The sequence below is a fragment of the Arvicanthis niloticus genome, chromosome 20, assembly GCF_011762505.2.
Source record: "Arvicanthis niloticus isolate mArvNil1 chromosome 20, mArvNil1.pat.X, whole genome shotgun sequence".
NCBI classification, from domain to species: Eukaryota; Metazoa; Chordata; class Mammalia; order Rodentia; family Muridae; genus Arvicanthis; species Arvicanthis niloticus.
In genome coordinates this window covers 49,313,808-49,333,083 of record NC_047677.1, presented here as the reverse complement: position 1 = coordinate 49,333,083, position 19,276 = coordinate 49,313,808, and the positions used below count along the sequence as shown (strand labels likewise).

The window sequence follows — 19,276 nt, the reverse complement described above, 5'->3', positions numbered from 1 at the left end:
TCTGCTGAGAGTCTCACCCAAAAGTTCACTTTAGCCGCACTGTGAGGGGAGATGCTATAAACAGACAGGGCACACCTTCTCTCCTTCTAAAAGAGGTGAATTGACAGGGGCGGCAGGCACAGACTGAAGAACCAGCTAACTCTAAGTTAACCCCGACCTTACTACAGCAGAGCAAAGAGTGAAGAGAGATGCTTGGCAAGGAGCTGTGTGGAGGAAAAGCCAGGCTGGCATCCTCAGCATTTTTGACTTAATCTTTTGAGACAGGGTCTCCCTCTGTAACCTAGGCTAGCCTTGGACTCCCTGCAGCAGTCCTGCCTCACCTTCTATGGAAAGTTTTTTCTTACTAACGCCAGGCTGCAGCCTGAGGCAAGGGGAGCGGCTGCAGCCTGGCTTGGTCGATTAAGCCCGGCTCTCCCCGCCCTGGGACACTTTCCTTTTTTGGGTCACAGGTCCTCCTAACATGAGAACCAAGTGTTTGCCCGCTGATTTTCTTTTGAAAACCTGGAGAACTCCATAGGCGATGTACTGCATACTTTAACCGTGATGTAAAGACAGCAAGGGAAATAAACTATGCGGCAAGAACACTTCTCTTTCCCTATTTAAACCCAAAATGGAGGGGAAGAAGACACAAGCAGGCAAGCATTCCACAGGCGCTCTCCTCCCCACCCCACTGTCACTCCCAGCCAGGATCCAACTTTAGACTTTTGAGCCAAGCGTTATCCCGCCTCTTTTGAGAAACTTTCTGCGTCCGCCATCCCGTAGGAAGGATTTCTACACCTTAAACTCCCTCCCTGGCCTGAGTCCCACGCGTCTCTCACCGCCCAGCACCTTCTGGAGCCGACCCTTATCAGCTTCACCCACAGAGACCGCTACGTTGCGTCGCCATGGCAACAGTGTCTCGGCCGCACCAGCACTTCCCGCCACCCTCCCCCCCCCCCCCCAGGAATCCGTCCTCTCCAGCGAACCCCAGATCCGTCTGGAGAGTTCTGGACAAGGGCGGAACCCTCCACACCGATTACTCAAGGGAGGCGGAGAATCTCCACCAGACCCGAAGCTGCTGGAAGATTCCTGGCCCCAAGCCCTCCTCCGGCTCCCTGATTGGCCCAGCGGAGAGTGGGCGGGGCCAGAGGACTCTCCTTAAAGGGGCAGGGAGGCGCCCAGGGCACCAGAAGCTCTCAGCTGCTCAGACAAAACCAGTTTCTGGTTCCAATCCGAGAGAAGCAAAGACAAGAGAAGCGGAGCGAGCCGCGCGTTCCCGACCCTCGGCCAAGACCAGCCTTTCTCAGAGCATCCCCACCGCGGAGCGCAGCCTTCCCAAGAGCAACACCACCGCGGAGCGCAGCCTTCCAGAAGCAGAGCGCGGCGCCATGGCCAAGAACACGGCGATCGGCATCGACCTGGGCACCACCTACTCGTGCGTGGGCGTGTTCCAGCACGGCAAGGTGGAGATCATCGCCAACGACCAGGGCAACCGCACGACCCCCAGCTACGTGGCCTTCACCGACACGGAGCGGCTCATCGGAGACGCCGCCAAGAACCAGGTGGCGCTGAACCCGCAGAACACCGTGTTCGACGCGAAGCGGCTGATCGGCCGCAAGTTCGGCGACGCGGTGGTGCAGTCGGACATGAAGCACTGGCCCTTCCAGGTGGTGAACGACGGCGACAAGCCCAAGGTGCAGGTGAACTACAAGGGCGAGAGCCGGTCGTTCTTCCCCGAGGAGATCTCGTCCATGGTGCTGACGAAGATGAAGGAGATCGCCGAGGCGTACCTGGGCCACCCGGTGACCAACGCGGTGATCACGGTGCCCGCCTACTTCAACGACTCTCAGCGGCAGGCCACCAAGGACGCGGGCGTGATCGCGGGCCTGAACGTGCTGCGGATCATCAACGAGCCCACGGCGGCCGCCATCGCCTACGGGCTGGACCGGTCGGGCAAGGGCGAGCGCAACGTGCTCATCTTCGACCTGGGGGGCGGCACGTTCGACGTGTCCATCCTGACGATCGACGACGGCATCTTCGAGGTGAAGGCCACGGCGGGCGACACGCACCTGGGCGGGGAGGACTTCGACAACCGGCTGGTGAGCCACTTCGTGGAGGAGTTCAAGAGGAAGCACAAGAAGGACATCAGCCAGAACAAGCGCGCGGTGCGGCGGCTGCGCACGGCGTGCGAGAGGGCCAAGAGGACGCTGTCGTCCAGCACCCAGGCCAGCCTGGAGATCGACTCTCTGTTCGAGGGCATCGACTTCTACACGTCCATCACGCGGGCGCGGTTCGAGGAGCTGTGCTCCGACCTGTTCCGCGGCACGCTGGAGCCCGTGGAGAAGGCCCTGCGCGACGCCAAGCTGGACAAGGCGCAGATCCACGACCTGGTGCTGGTGGGCGGCTCGACGCGCATCCCCAAGGTGCAGAAGCTGCTGCAGGACTTCTTCAACGGGCGCGACCTGAACAAGAGCATCAACCCGGACGAGGCGGTGGCCTACGGGGCGGCGGTGCAGGCGGCCATCCTGATGGGGGACAAGTCGGAGAACGTGCAGGACCTGCTGCTGCTGGACGTGGCGCCGCTGTCGCTGGGTCTGGAGACGGCGGGCGGCGTGATGACGGCGCTCATCAAGCGCAACTCCACCATCCCCACCAAGCAGACGCAGATCTTCACCACCTACTCGGACAACCAGCCCGGGGTGCTGATCCAGGTGTTCGAGGGCGAGAGGGCCATGACGCGCGACAACAACCTGCTGGGGCGCTTCGAGCTGAGCGGCATCCCGCCGGCGCCCAGGGGCGTGCCCCAGATCGAGGTGACCTTCGACATCGACGCCAACGGCATCCTGAACGTCACGGCCACCGACAAGAGCACCGGCAAGGCCAACAAGATCACCATCACCAACGACAAGGGCCGCCTGAGCAAGGAGGAGATCGAGCGCATGGTGCAGGAGGCCGAGCGCTACAAGGCCGAGGACGAGGTGCAGCGCGAGAGGGTGGCTGCCAAGAACGCGCTCGAGTCCTACGCCTTCAACATGAAGAGCGCCGTGGAGGACGAGGGTCTCAAGGGCAAGATCAGCGAGGCTGACAAGAAGAAGGTGCTGGACAAGTGCCAGGAGGTCATCTCCTGGCTGGACTCCAACACGCTGGCGGAGAAGGAGGAGTTCGAGCACAAGCGGGAGGAGCTGGAGCGGGTGTGCAGCCCCATCATCAGAGGGCTGTACCAGGGTGCGGGTGCTCCCGGGGCTGGGGGCTTCGGGGCCCAGGCGCCCAAGGGAGGAGCTGGGTCAGGGCCCACCATCGAGGAGGTGGACTAGAGGCCCCTCCTGCCTCTCCCGGTGTTGGCTAGGAGACAAGACAGGTGGCCTTGAGGACTTTGGGTCATTGTCAAGTCCTAGCTTTAGGGAAACTCTTTCATTTACAGTGCTGAATTACAGGTGTTTTACCCTCCCTGTAAATTAGTACTGGGAGTGTGTCTTTGTAAAAAAGATATTTCCTGCCTTCAATCAACACTGCCCCCCCCCCATGTTATTTGTTTTACAGGACAGTCAAAGCTATGTAGAGAGATTCTATATTGAAATACAAAAAAGAAAGAGATATGTTAGGAAAATACCAGGAGACCCTTGAGTTCTCTTGTGTGTGGACTCTGCCCTCGGCCACATTGTTGAGGCACACTTTAGTCGGGTCCTTCAGCGGCCATGGGTGGATTACTGAGGCTGAGATGAGCCCCTGCTGCTTCTCCTGTATTTATAGTCTTGCATTGCACTTGAACTGTTGGACTTGTTTCCCGGTTGGTGAACTCTCACCTTTTGTTCACGTTTTTATATAACCATCCTGAAATCAGGTCAATTTTTACTGGCTATTTGAAAATAAACTTCAAAATAACTTGCCTGGTCTTGTGCCTGTTGTGTTTGGAGGTCATGAGTTGCTGTGTGTGACAGTTTCGCCTACGCCTGACTGACATTTTATCTTAAGGCGGGCGAGGAGTGCACAGGGACACTGCATTGTGATCTGCTTGTGTGAGAAAAATTAAAGTAGTAAGAGCAGATCAAAACCCCATCCAGGATAAATTCTCACGGAAGTGGGGGAGAGGCTTGAGCCTTGGGGTCCAGAGAATCAGGCCCCTGGCAGGATGTGGGGATACAGGTGATTTAAAATTGACTTCAGAAAAGGTGTGGGGGGGGGGGCTCACGTAGTGTACACACTACTGTAGTAAAAGGGGTGGGGTTGGTGAAATAAAGTCATAAAGGAGGCTGTGGGTGTTGTTCTTCAGGGAGAACTGACAGCGCAGATTAAGGGTACCATCCTACTTGCCATCTTTACTGCATTTATGTTGGGGGCATGCACATGCCAGGGCACACATGCAGGGATCACTGTGTGGTGCATTCACATGCCAGGGCATGCATACATGCAAGGATTGGGGGACTGTGTGGTGTATGCACATGCCAGGGCACGCATACATGCAGGGATTGGGGGACTGTGTGGTGCATGCACATGCCAGGGCACACATGCAGGGATCACTGTGTGGTGTATGCACATGCCAGGGCATGCATACATGCAAGGATTGGGGGACTGTGTGTTGCATGCACATGCCAGGGCACACATGCAGGGATCACTGTGTGGTGTATGCACATGCCAGGGCACACATGCAGGGATCACTGTGTGGTGCATGCACATGCCAGGGCACACATGCAGGGATCACTGTGTGGTACATGCACATGCCAGGGCACACATGCAGAGATCAAGGGACCACTCTGTGGGGTGTGCAAATGCCAAGGCATATACAGAGGGGTCAAAGGACCTCTTATGGGGCATACCCTTATAGGGCACACACTCAGAGGAGAGAGGACCATTGTGGGTGGGCAGATACTTGCTGGGGTAGACATTCAGGGGACCACTGTTTGGGGTGTGCACATGCTAAGGCACACACTCAGGGGACAAAGGACCACTATGTGGGCACATACATGCAAAGGCACACACTTGGGACTCTGGACCACTGGGGGTGTGGGGGATGCACAGAGTAAAGCACACATGCAGGGATCAAGGGACCACTTATGGTGCCTGTACACATCAAGGCACACATGCAGGATCGGGACCATTGTGTGGGTCTACACATGCCAGGACACACATGCAGGGATCAGGGGACCTCTGTGTGGGGCCTGCACAAGCCAGGGCACACACTCAGTGGTCAGAGGATCTCTGTAAAAGCAAATTCTGTGTTTTCACCCTCTGGGTTAGTCCTGGGATGAAACTGAAATCTGAAGGCTTGGCAGCAAGCACATTTCCCTCCTGATCAAGCCATTGGTCCTCATGCTCTACCTGTGATTGTATCAAAGTTGAAGCTGAATCCGTCAGCCAAGCCTCAGGAGCCCACTGAGATTACATGCAAGATTTCTAATGGTTTTTTAACCTGCTTGAAGCAAGGCCTCTTGTAGGCCAGGCTAGCTTAGAACTCAATATGTAGTCTAGTCTGGGCTTGAATCTGGGAGTCTCACTGGCTCAAGCCTCCTAAGTGTAGGATTATAGGTGTGGGTTAACAAGCTATGCCTACCTTATAAATTGTGTTTGGTTGGCTGGTTCTTTTGCTTTGTATGTATGGGGCTTGAGACCAGCTCTAATACTGAACCCAGCAGTTTCATTTCACTTCACTTATTGTTCTGGGAATCAAACTTAGAGCTTGCAGATACTAAGCAACCATTTTATTGATGTACATCCTAAGCCCAGTTTCCCGGTTTTTGTTGCTAAGTGTTTTGAGATAGGTTCTCACACATCCCAGGCTGGGCCACCTCACTGCCCCCCTCTGAATTCTTTTAAAGTTAAGGAGATGGAGCTGTGTGCTGAGAGCTTCCTGTTCACCAACTAGGCTCTGTGCATGAAAGTTATATGCTCACCAACGAGCTCTGGGTACAGTCCTCATCTCTAACGCGCCCCCCTGGCGTTTTGAGTCCGCGGAGAAATCACGAGACGCAGAGAACAGGTAGTTACTGTAAACGAGGCTTTTAATCTTTATCACCCACGTGGAGAAACGTGGAGAGACTCGGAAGGAAGGGAGAGGGAGAGGGAGAGGGAGAGGGAGAGGGAGAGGGAGAGGGAGAGGGAGAGGGAGGAGAGGGAGAGGGAGAGGGAGAGGGAGAGGGAGAGGGAGAGGGAGAGGGAGAGGGAGAGGGAGAGGGAGAGGGAGAGGGAGAGGGAGAGGGAGAGGGAGAGGGAGAGGGAGAGGGAGAGGGAGAGGGAGAGGGAGGAGAGGGAGAGGGAGAGGGAGAGGGAGAGGGAGAGGGAGGAGAGGGAGAGGGAGAGGGAGAGGGAGAGGGAGAGGGAGAGGGAGAGGGAGAGGGAGAGGGAGAGGGAGGGAGAGGGAGGGAGAGAGAGAGAGTGAGAGAGGCAGAGAGAGAGAGGCTGAGCTGAGGAAGGGGTCCCTGCTTAAGTGCAGTCTAGAGTGACGTATTCACTTTTGATTGGCTGTTCGCTCACCACCCAATATGCCTCGGGATTGGCAGTGGCTAAGGCATGCCTATCTGCCTAGCAACTGCGCAGCTAAATGTTTACATCTGGCGAAACATGCGGCCAGGGCCAATCTTGGAAATGCAAACGTGTAGCCACTGAAACAGCAGCTCTCTACACTCAGCACCAGAGGGGAAGAACGGAATTGTTGAGTTAACTTTTTAGTTTACAGTTATTTTTGGAAGGAGGCTCAAACAGAAATCACAATTTTAGTTTTTAAAAATGTGTGTGTATGTGTGTGACAGAGAATGTGTGTATATGTGTGTATACAAAGGAGAGAGACATACACACACACACACAGAGACTGAGAAACAGAGAAAGAGATGAGAGATGAGAGAGAGAGAGAGAGAGAGAGAGAGAGAGAGAGAGAGATTGGTACATGTACAGGTTAGAGGATAACATTGGGGAATCAGTTTTCTTCCATTGAGGGCTTTGGAGTATTGACTGAACTGAGGAAGTCAGCCTTGTTTGCAAACACTTTTACCTACTGAGACATCTTGCTGGACTGGACCATTCACAGTTTTGTTGCCTATGTTTTAAGTGTTCCAGTGAACACTCCTCTTAGGGATGTCACCTGACAGTATAGTGCCTCAATATCTGAAGGACCTCAACAGAGGTGTGCTGTAACTGAGTAGACGCTGTATTTTGGCCTTTTGTACGCTGCCTTATTAATCCTTACTGCGCCGGATAGTTTTATGGCAAGTTGACACAGGCTGGAGTCAACTGAAAGGGGGGAACCTTAACGGAGTGAGTTTCTTCATGGGGTCTGCTGGAAAGCACCGTCTTAATTAGATGGATGGGGGAGGGACCAGCCCATTGTGGATGTCCTATCACTGGGCTGGTGGTGCTGGGTTCTATAAGAAAGCAGGCTGAGCAAGCCAGTAACAGCACCCCTCCATGGCCTCTGCATCAGCTCCTGCCTCCAGGTTTCTTCCCCTGAGTTCTTGTCCTGACTTCCTTCATTGATGAACTACAATGTGGCAGTGTAAGCCAAATGAATCCTCTCCTCTCACCTCCGTTTGATCGTGGTGTTTCATTATAGTAGGACAGCTCCAGTCTCAGCACACTTGCATTCTCGCTGAGGGACAGTCAGTGAGCTGGGTGCAGTGCTGGGGTCAGGTGGGAGGGGCACCTACCCAGACTTGGCTATTTCCATTTCTGAGGACTGTTTTCCCACCTCCTGCAGCCCAATTTGTTTATCTCAATATCATAAAAGTCACGAATCTTTCCATTGTTTGCATCTGATGAATCAGAGCTGGGTGTGGTACCTGCCTGAACTTGCACTGGTAGAGTGGAAGTGTGGGCTACATAAATACACCCCCTTCCATGATGATGGAGGGGGGAAGAAGCTTCAGGAGTACCACAGAGGTGACAAACTTGTAACCCCAGCACTTGCAAGAGCTAAGGCAGGAGGATTGCTGGAAGTTTAAGGTTTACATGGTTTGCAGATTAAGACCCTGTCTAACAAACAAAACCAGAAGCAACTTTAAACAGTGAGGTTAAGACTCTAGAAGAGATGCCTCAGCACAGGCTGCTTTCCCAGAGGAGCCAAGTTCAAGTCCCAGCACCCAAATGCTGGTTCACAACCATCTGGTCTCTGCAGGCACCAGGCACACAGGTTGTGCAAAGATACACATGCAAAGCACTCATACACACAAAATAAAAACTTTAAATTAAAGAAAAAAAAACAGCAAGGACCATGGGCTGGGGGTGTTGCATGCCTTTAATCCTAGCACTTGGGAAGCAGAGGCAGGTGGATCTCTGAGTGCGAGGTCAGCTTGGTTTACAAAGCAAGTTTCAGGACAGCCAGGGATACACAGAGGAAACCCTGTCTTGAGAAATCAGAGAGGGAGAGAGAGAGACAGAGAGACACACAGAGACAGAGAGGAGACAGAGAGAGAGACACACACACAGAGACACACACACACACACACAGAGAGAGAGAGAGAGAGAGAGAGAGAGAAAGAGAGAGAGAGAGAGAAAGAGAGAGAGAGAAAGGAAGTACTAAAACTCCCTCCCTAAAAACAGCAAGGGTGGAGTTGGGGATTTAGCTCAGTGGTAGAGCAAGGACCTGGGTTCCTTCCTCAGCTCTGAAAAACAAAACAAAACAGCAAGGGAGAAGGGAGTTGGGCAGGGGCAGGTCCTCTCTGAGTCTGTCAGACTTCTGCATCTTTGCTTTTTTGTTTGTTTGTTTGTTTGTTTTCTTCTGGCTTTGCCCTGGAGGAATTATTTGGCCTGGGGAACTGCCCTGTCATTATTCTCAGGAACACTGCTTAACAAACAAACTATTCCCCTGGCTCTCTCCCCTCCCCTCCCCTCTGCTCTGGAACAGCAAGTTTAGTCAGGCTCTGAATTTAATATCCCAAGTTCCTATGAGCTGTGTATCAGCCATGCCATGGTTAGGGGGCCAGCCTTCCTTTCCTGGGTTTCTGGCAGACACAGAGAAGCTGGAAGCTTGGTCAGACAGGAGCTTAGGGGCGGGGCCTTGAGAGGGTGGGGCAGGAGGGGAATTCCTGGGTGGTCACTTAATCCACCTGGATTTAAAGCTTACAGAGGCCTGACCTTCACTCTGCTGCCCTTCTGTGAGTCTATGCTGTCAGGGAATGGAGAGACAGTCTCAGGGTGAAGCTCCAAGACAGAGGATGGACAATCTGTGCTCTGGCTTTTTAACTACTGCCTTCTTGCCTTTTCCTCACCCTGACCTTTCATGGGCTTCTAAGAAAAAGTGGGAAGCGATGTGGGTCCCAGACAGGCTGGTGCTAGCTTACCCAGTATTATGAAGCCCTTGGGCAGTGTGAGCCATATGTGTCAGCTCTTGGTTGTGCAGGTCAGGAACCGTGGCTTGTCAGGGTTTGTGTTATTGACCAAATGATTTGTGTCTGCCACTCTTCTTTGAAAAGCCCACAGCCCTGCTCTCGGGTGCCTCTCATTTCACTCCCAGGTGCTTCTCTGTGTTAACTCTTGCACTCAAGATCTATGTTTTAAAATGTCTTTTTAATAAATCCCAACTCAGCCGGGCATTGTGGGCACACTCTGGAGGCTGAGGCAGATGGATCTCTGAGTTCAAGGCCAGCCTGGTCTACAGTTACAGGACAGCCAGGCCAGGTCTATGAAGAGAAACGCTGTCTCGATAAACCAAAATAAATAAGTAAACAAATACCCTCTAACCCAGGGCTGGAGAGAGGACGGGTTCCTGGTGAAGAGCTGTGCCTACTCTTCCAGAGGATTTGCGTTTGGTTCCCAGGCCCCATGGTTTGGAACTTAAAACCATCTGTCATTCCAGTTCCAGGGGACTCAGTGCGCTATTCTGAGCTCTGTGGGTACCTGCACACATACACATTATTACAAATAAATCTTCAAAACCTCTCCAGCTTTGCATCATGAAAAATACTAAAGTGATTCCTGCCTTCTGCCACTGTTTTGTGGTAAGAGAAAATGCAAACCGAAGCCGTTCTCCTGGTAGACTAGCACAACAGAGGGAGCTATGGTCTGCTGGTTTGGTTTGGTTTTGGAGCAGGGTCTCACTAAGTAGCCCTGGTGGCCTGGAACTGGCTATAGAGACCGGGCTGCTTCAAACTTGTAACAGTCCCTCTGTTTCCTCTCAAGGGCTGGGATTACAGATAGAAGCCTCCACCCTGGCTTTACCATCATTTTTGTGCTAAATTCAAAGTAATTCCATAGGCCTGGGGCTGGTTCCCAGGTTTGTGAGCACCTCACCAAGGGTGAGTTAATAGGGAGACCCAAGTGTGTGGGACCGGCAATGAAAGAAGGGGAAACTGCCTGAGCACACACTTGTCTGAGTTTGGAGGTATTTATTTCCTGAGACACAGTCTTATGTATTCCAGGCTGTCCACAAGCTCATTGTACAGTCAAGGATAACCTTAGACTTCTGATCCTCCTGCCTCTACCCCATTGATGGTATTGCGGGTGGTTTCTATGGTGCCAGGAACTTAACCCTGGGTGTTGTGCACACCAGGCTAGCACAGCACTCACTGAGCTACAGCCCGGCAGCACCAGTGGATTTGCTGTTTGAGGCAGGGTTTCTTCTTGTGGCCCAGGTTGGTCATGGTCTCACAGCATCCTCGTGCCTCAGCGTCTCCCCTTCTAGAGTTACAGGAGAGCACACTCCATCACACACACACACACACACACACACTCACACACACACACAGAGACCGTCACACCTGCCTGAAGCAGAGATCCTGAATCCTGTTTTACAGAAGATCAGTACAGAAACCTAGGTGTTTTGTTAACACACGTGTACTTCCTTGTTAAAAAGTCAAAACCAAACCAAACCAAAACAACCCACCCTTGACCCAGGGGTAGATTCCAGACACAAACAGCTCTTCCACCAACCAAGAGTGTCTTTCCAAGTGACTGGAAAGCTCCAGAGTTCTCCAGTCACCCCAAAACCTTTGAAAATTGCTTAAGAATGCCTGTCTCAGCAAGGTGTGGTGCTTATGCCAGTTAAACCTGCATTTGAGGAGCTGAGGCAGAAGAGCCGATGTGAGTTCCAGCCAGCTTGAACCATAAGTCTCACAAACAAAACAACAACAACAAAAACAAAAACTAACACCCAGCCCACCGATGACCTGGAAAGCAGGCCTCCGGGTTCACAACACCTTTTCTTTTGGTTTCCCCTGGGTGTGCTTAGAATTACATCATCTTTTAAAACCAAGAGGACTGAGGAGAAAACAGGGCTGTTTAGAGAAGCATTATATGGCAGGGAGTGGGGGAATGAAGCTGGAGCCTCTGGCTGAGGAAATGTTGCTCTGCTTAAGTGTTCCTCGCTTCCTCCCCTGCCCCTGAGGCTCCCCGCCCCTTAAAAGTCCTTCGAAGCCCTCCCAGCTTCAGAACCCTGAACTCTGTTGTCTCCAAATATGGAAGTCAATAAAAGCCTAATTCCCGAATGAAACAAAGTTCTCTTGGTGTGTGCCTGTGTGTGTGTGTGCATGTGTGTGTGTGTGTGCGTCCCTGTGTGACTGTGTGTGTGTGTGTGTGTGTGTGTTGTGTGTGAATTAAATCCAGGGCATCTTGGCTACTTATATTTTCTACCAAGGAGCAGCAGCCATGGTAGCTTGGGGGGGTTTTTGTTTGTTTCAGACCCTCCAGCCTTCCAGCAATTAAACCTACCGCTGTGCTTCTGCCTCAGAAGTACCCAGGCTAAGAGGACAGACAAAATTTCAAATATCTTCTTGTGGAGAGATGGACATGGGCTGGACACAACAGCTGCCTCTGTTAATCCTAGCACTTGTGTGACGAAGCCAAGAGGAGGGAGCTAAGTCAAGGCCAGCTTCCAGGGGCACAGCCCAGATACCCTGTGCTGCAGAATGAGACCCTGACTCAGATTTCCTTTTAAAGGATGTTCTAAGTATCGCTGATTCACAGGGCAAGAGCAAACCCAAGACTGTTAGTGGCCACAGGTGGTGGTGAGCAGGCCTCTAAGGGAAGGGAGTCTGCAAGTCTCTGGAAGTGACTAGGTAGCTAACATGAACTCCTAGAGGAATCCCCAGCCAGAAGTACATGGAGTAATGGAAAAATTCTTGAAGTTTAACCAGTTTGACTAGATCAGGGTGGTGATTCATTAGAACTGAATTCATTAGGTCTAACTATGGAACAAGTTGCTGCTGGCCAACCCTTCCCACACACACAGAGGATCTACGAAGCAGCAGCTTCCAAACATTGGCTGAGATCAGCAAACTACAACTAAATGCCCTTGGATTCCCAGAAGATATTCTGATGTGGACTTATGCACGCACGCATGCACGCACGCATGCACGCACGCACGCACGCACGCACGCACACCCAAGCACACACACACACAGAGAGAGAGAGAGAGAGAGAGAGAGAGAGAGAGAGAGAGAGAGAGACAGGTGGAGTTCCATTTAAAAGTAGGGTTTCCTCCAGAAACTGCCTCATCTGTCCACTTTACACTCAGGGACCTGTGTGGGTACCTTGTAGTGCTTGTTGTGCGTGTCTGGAATTCCAGCACTTGGGTGTCAAAGCTGGAGGAGCAAGAGTTTAAGGCCAGTCTTGGCTCCACAGTAAGTTCAAGACCAGCCTGGGCTACATGAGGCCCTATTTCAAGAAAGAAAGAAAGAAAGAAAGAAAGAAAGAAGAAGAGAGAGAGAGAGAGAGAGAGAGAGAGAGAGAGAGAGAGAGAGAGAGAGAAAGACAGAAAGAAAGAAAGAGAAGAAAAGAAGAAGAAAAATGTGTATGTGTGACAGTCTCTTCCTGTCAGGAATTGTTACCTCAGAACTAAGACTCTAATGTGCTTTGTTTTGTTTTGTTTTGTTGTTGTCTTGAAGACAAGCTCTAATGTAGCTCAGGTGGCCTCTCAAACTCTTCAACATCCTGTCCTCCCCTCCAAAGCATGAGGAAGACAGAGGTTGGACATCATACCCAGTAACCTCATACTGTGGTTTCAAGGCATCTAACTAGGGGGTCTTTAATTCCTACACAGGAGGTGGAAGGAGGGGCAGGAAGGAGAAAAAGCGTCATCACTGACAGATAATGTATTTATATTTAAAAGGGAGTGGGGAGTAAACAGGCACAGAAAGGCAGCAACAACATTTAGGACAAAAAGCTAACTAGGTAAATTAGTAGGCAGGGTCCCAACACCTCTGCTGAGGGTCCAAGTGAGAACCAAGTGACCCCAAAAGTTCACTTTAGCCGCACTGTGAGGGGAGATGCTATAAACAGACAGGGCACACCTTCTCTCCTTCTAAAAGAGGTGAACTGACAGGGGCGGCAGGCACAGACTGAAGAACCAGCGAACTCTAAGTTAACCCCGACCTTACTACAGCAGAGCAAAGAGTAAAGAGAGATGCTTGGCAAGGAGCTGTGTGGAGGAAAAGCCAGGCTGGCATCCTCAGCATTTTTGACTTAATCTTTGGAGACAGGGTCTCCCTCTGTAACCTAGGCTAGCCTTGGACTCCCTGCAGCAGTCCTGCCTCACCTTCTATGGAAAGTTTTTTCTTACTAACGCCAGGCTGCAGCCTGAGGCAAGGGGAGCGGCTGCAGCCTGGCTTGGTCGATTAAGCCCGGCTCTCCCCGCCCTGGGACACTTTCCTTTTTTGGGTCACAGGTCCTCCTAACATGAGAACCAAGTGTTTGCCCGCTGATTTTCTTTTGAAAACCTGGAGAACTCCATAGGCGATGTACTGCATACTTTAACCGTGATGTAAAGACAGCAAGGGAAATAAACTATGCGGCAAGAACACTTCTCTTTCCCTATTTAAACCCAAAATGGAGGGGAAGAAGACACAAGCAGGCAAGCATTCCACAGGCGCTCTCCTCCCCACCCCACTGTCACTCCCAGCCAGGATCCAACTTTAGACTTTTGAGCCAAGCGTTATCCCGCCTCTTTTGAGAAACTTTCTGCGTCCGCCATCCCGTAGGAAGGATTTCTACACCTTAAACTCCCTCCCTGGCCTGAGTCCCACGCGTCTCTCACCGCCCAGCACCTTCTGGAGCCGACCCTTATCAGCTTCACCCACAGAGACCGCTACGTTGCGTCGGCATGGCAACAGTGTCTCGGCCGCACCAGCACTTCCCGCCACCCTCCCCCCCCCCTCCCCAGGAATCCGTCCTCTCCAGCGAACCCCAGATCCGTCTGGAGAGTTCTGGACAAGGGCGGAACCCTCCACCCCGATTACTCAAGGGAGGCGGAGAATCTCCACCAGACCCGAAGCTGCTGGAAGATTCCTGGCCCCAAGCCCTCCTCCGGCTCCCTGATTGGCCCAGCGGAGAGTGGGCGGGGCCAGAGGACTCTCCTTAAAGGCACAGGGAGGCGCCCAGGGCACCAGAAGCTCTCAGCTGCTCAGACAGAACCGGTTTCTGGTTCCAATCCGAGAGAAGCCGAGCGAGCCGCGCGTTCCCGACCCTCGGCCAAGACCAGCCTTTCTCAGAGCATCCCCACCGCGGAGCGCAGCCTTCCCAAGAGCAACACCACCGCGGAGCGCAGCCTTCCAGAAGCAGAGCGCGGCGCCATGGCCAAGAACACGGCGATCGGCATCGACCTGGGCACCACCTACTCGTGCGTGGGCGTGTTCCAGCACGGCAAGGTGGAGATCATCGCCAACGACCAGGGCAACCGCACGACCCCCAGCTACGTGGCCTTCACCGACACGGAGCGGCTCATCGGAGACGCCGCCAAGAACCAGGTGGCGCTGAACCCGCAGAACACCGTGTTCGACGCGAAGCGGCTGATCGGCCGCAAGTTCGGCGACGCGGTGGTGCAGTCGGACATGAAGCACTGGCCCTTCCAGGTGGTGAACGACGGCGACAAGCCCAAGGTGCAGGTGAACTACAAGGGCGAGAGCCGGTCGTTCTTCCCCGAGGAGATCTCGTCCATGGTGCTGACGAAGATGAAGGAGATCGCCGAGGCGTACCTGGGCCACCCGGTGACCAACGCGGTGATCACGGTGCCCGCCTACTTCAACGACTCTCAGCGGCAGGCCACCAAGGACGCGGGCGTGATCGCGGGCCTGAACGTGCTGCGGATCATCAACGAGCCCACGGCGGCCGCCATCGCCTACGGGCTGGACCGGTCGGGCAAGGGCGAGCGCAACGTGCTCATCTTCGACCTGGGGGGCGGCACGTTCGACGTGTCCATCCTGACGATCGACGACGGCATCTTCGAGGTGAAGGCCACGGCGGGCGACACGCACCTGGGCGGGGAGGACTTCGACAACCGGCTGGTGAGCCACTTCGTGGAGGAGTTCAAGAGGAAGCACAAGAAGGACATCAGCCAGAACAAGCGCGCGGTGCGGCGGCTGCGCACGGCGTGCGAGAGGGCCAAGAGGACGCTGTCGTCCAGCACCCAGGCCAGCCTGGAGATCGACTCTCTGTTCGAGGGCATCGACTTCTACACGTCCATCACGCGGGCGCGGTTCGAGGAGCTGTGCTCCGACCTGTTCCGCGGCACGCTGGAGCCCGTGGAGAAGGCCCTGCGCGACGCCAAGCTGGACAAGGCGCAGATCCACGACCTGGTGCTGGTGGGCGGCTCGACGCGCATCCCCAAGGTGCAGAAGCTGCTGCAGGACTTCTTCAACGGGCGCGACCTGAACAAGAGCATCAACCCGGACGAGGCGGTGGCCTACGGGGCGGCGGTGCAGGCGGCCATCCTGATGGGGGACAAGTCGGAGAACGTGCAGGACCTGCTGCTGCTGGACGTGGCGCCGCTGTCGCTGGGTCTGGAGACGGCGGGCGGCGTGATGACGGCGCTCATCAAGCGCAACTCCACCATCCCCACCAAGCAGACGCAGATCTTCACCACCTACTCGGACAACCAGCCCGGGGTGCTGATCCAGGTGTTCGAGGGCGAGAGGGCCATGACGCGCGACAACAACCTGCTGGGGCGCTTCGAGCTGAGCGGCATCCCGCCGGCGCCCAGGGGCGTGCCCCAGATCGAGGTGACCTTCGACATCGACGCCAACGGCATCCTGAACGTCACGGCCACCGACAAGAGCACCGGCAAGGCCAACAAGATCACCATCACCAACGACAAGGGCCGCCTGAGCAAGGAGGAGATCGAGCGCATGGTGCAGGAGGCCGAGCGCTACAAGGCCGAGGACGAGGTGCAGCGCGAGAGGGTGGCTGCCAAGAACGCGCTCGAGTCCTACGCCTTCAACATGAAGAGCGCCGTGGAGGACGAGGGTCTCAAGGGCAAGATCAGCGAGGCTGACAAGAAGAAGGTGCTGGACAAGTGCCAGGAGGTCATCTCCTGGCTGGACTCCAACACGCTGGCGGAGAAGGAGGAGTTCGAGCACAAGCGGGAGGAGCTGGAGCGGGTGTGCAGCCCCATCATCAGAGGGCTGTACCAGGGTGCGGGTGCTCCCGGGGCTGGGGGCTTCGGGGCCCAGGCGCCCAAGGGAGGAGCTGGGTCAGGGCCCACCATCGAGGAGGTGGACTAGAGGCCCCTCCTGCCTCTCCCGGTGTTGGCTAGAAACAGACTTTGATGGCTGCTATTGCAGGACTATTTGTCAAATTTAGTCCTCTCCGGAGTTCAGTTTAAAGTTACAGCCTCTTATCAGGTAATGAGTTGACTGTTAAATTTTCTATGCTTATTTTTTATATGCAAATTAACGTTGCCTGCTGCTCTGTGCACTGTATCAGGGGATTTTGTTCTTATAGCTTATGGTGGATAAAGAGTTTTTGGGATTCTGTGTCAGTGTCCCAGTGGCCTGGGAACACAGTGTTCCTGCCCAGCTCCCTTCCAGGATGGTCACCTGTAACACAAACTGTCCTTCAGAAACCTCTTTGCACTGTGTAGTAGGTAACTTTACTCGCTGTACTTATCACGTTAGTTAGCTGCTTGTCCATGTTACAGTTTTGCAGGATAACCAGCATGTTCTCTGCATTTAATCTAAGGAGTGTAAAGATGGTGTTTCCTTCCTGCAAACACATCTGCACTGCCCCACTATGTACATTTTTTTTGCATCACTACATAGTAAGAAAAAAATCTTTTATAACCTAAATATTTAAAATAAAGTGTTACAAGTGTGTTTTGTGGTTTGTATCTTGGGAGCGCTAATGGAGTCTGGGCTTACGTGGATTTCTTAGTTTTGTGATAACAAGAAAAAGGATTTGGGAGTTTTTGTTAGAAGTGTGGATTTTCAATGCAGTTATGCAGAAAGTACAGGTTTTCACTTTGAGGGTAGGGTTCATTCATGGGAAAAGTAGGGGGGTGCTGTAGTTTGGGGTCAGTGGAAGAGGGGCTCACAGGGCTATGACATCAGCTCTCCCTAACCCCTCAGGGCTGAATCCAGAACAGGGTTTCCCAACCCTGGGAGACCCCTCTTGGAGTCAAATGACTCTTTCACAAGGGTTGCCTAAGACACTGAAAATTACAGGGTTGTTGTTTGGTTGTGTTTGTTTGTTTGTTTGTTTGTTTTGTTTTGTTTTTCCAGACAGGGTTTCTCTGTGTATCCCTGGCTGTCCTGGAACTCACCATGCATTCCAGGCTGGCCTCTAAACTCAGAAATTTGTCTTCCTCTACCTCCTAAGGGTTGAGATTAAAGGTTTGTGCCACTACTGCCTGTCTAAAATTACTGTTATGAAGTAGCAACACAAATTATTTCTCATGGTTGGGGGTCATCACAACATGAGGAATTAAGGGTCACGACATTAGGAAGTTTGAGACCCACTGGTCTAGAGCCTTGAGCTTTATCCCCCAGCCTCTGAGCCCTCCTTTTTAACAGCTTTGTTTTCTGAGACAGTGTCTCCTGATGTACTCTGGCTGGCCATAACCTTTGATCCATATGTCTTTCCCAAACCTGGCTTCTTTATGAGTTTTTGAGATCTCTTACAGGGTTTCCGAGGCTATACTTACACTTTCTCTGTAGCTCAGCCTGGCTTTGACCTTTGAACTTGCCATTTCCAGTCCATACCTGTGATCCCTCTACCTGAGATTTTATACTTGTGACCAGGCACCATGTCTGGATAGCTCTTTCTTTTTGGTGGGGCAGGGTGTGTGTGTGTGTGTGTGTGTGTGTGTGTGTGTGTGTGTGTGTGTGTGTGTGTTTGAGAGAGAGACAGAGACTAAGAGACAAAGACAGTCTTTCCATGTAGCTCTAGCTGGCCTGGAAGTGATTAGACCATGCTGCTCTCCTGTATCTGCCTCTCCAGTGGTGGGATTATGGGCATGCACTACCTCACTCCCTACCTCTCCCCACAATCCCCATCCCTCTTTCCAGGCAGTAGGCCTGGTGATGTAGCGGACTACTTACCATGTCCAAGGCTTGAATAAGCAGGCAGGAAGTATGGAAAACAGGTGCTTTCCTCCAAAGCCTTTTTGATCCAGGGGTCTTCACTCTAGTGAGGTAATGCCAGCCTTTGAGAGCTGGGCAGTGTAGGTCAATAGTGATTGCTTGCTTAGTATGCATGAGGCCCTCAATTCAATCCCCAGCTCCAGGGAGAACGAGTCAATTAGTTGGGTAAGGTGTGAACCTCACGTAACTCTAGCATGTCCAAACAGCGACTTTAAGGCCGTCCTAGGGTAAAGAAGGCTTCAGCAATACTTTAATACAGGCCAAGGCTTTTGAATTCATGCTTTCGAATTCCTCATTAGAGAAGTGGTTAATTCCTAAGCCATTTTAGACTGTTAGAGGTCATTTCTGGCCTGTACATGTACACAGTTTGGAACCAAAAAGAGTCTTTTCCTATAACTCTCCCAGGGGGAACTTGAGCCTCTAGGAACTAAGAAACTTACCAAATACATAATTACTAAAGGAGTCTTAGATATTCAAAAATCTGTTATGTTCTGAGACACTGTCTCACTGTGTAGCCCTGGATGGCCTCAAACTCAGAGAGCTCTACCTGCCCCTGATCTTGAGTGCTGGGATTAGAATTGTGCATCACTGCTTCCCAGCTAAAATGTATTAAAAAGTGGAGATAGAGCAGTGTATAGTGCCTCACACATGTAATTCCAGCATCTGAGAAAACGCAGTAGTGTTGACTGTTATACAGAACCGATATCCCAATAAAACAACCAAGGGGGCTGGGGCAGTGGCTCACTGGTCAGGAGCACTTCCTGATCTTTCTGAGGACCTGGGTTCAGTTCCCAGCACCAGGTGGCCTACAACTTGCTGTAACACACATAGACACAAAATCAAATTAAAAATATTTCTTGCCGGGCGCTGGTGGCACACGCCTTTAATCCCAGCACTTGGAAGGCAGAGGCAAGGGGATCTCTGAGTTCGAGGCCAGCCTGGTCTACAGAGTGAGTTCCAGGACAGCCAGGACTATACAGAGAAACCCTGTCTCGAAAAACCAAAAAAAAAAAAAAAAAAAAATT

General features: G+C 52.7%; 2 protein-coding genes across 2 annotated transcripts; both read left to right on the top strand.

Moving 5' to 3' along the window:
- Positions 1-1,196: 1,196 nt before the first annotated feature.
- On the top strand, positions 1,197-3,866 carry Hspa1a (heat shock protein family A (Hsp70) member 1A). Its single transcript, XM_034524187.2, has one exon. The coding sequence runs from the start codon at positions 1,368-1,370 to the stop codon at positions 3,291-3,293; it is 1,926 nt and encodes a 641-aa protein (XP_034380078.1). The 5' UTR covers positions 1,197-1,367; the 3' UTR covers positions 3,294-3,866.
- A 10,451-nt stretch (positions 3,867-14,317) lies between these two features.
- Positions 14,318-16,985, top strand: LOC117724403 (heat shock 70 kDa protein 1A). Its single transcript, XM_034524184.2, has one exon. It carries the CDS (start codon positions 14,469-14,471, stop codon positions 16,392-16,394), a length of 1,926 nt encoding a protein of 641 aa, XP_034380075.1. The 5' UTR covers positions 14,318-14,468; the 3' UTR covers positions 16,395-16,985.
- Positions 16,986-19,276: the final 2,291 nt, after the last annotated feature.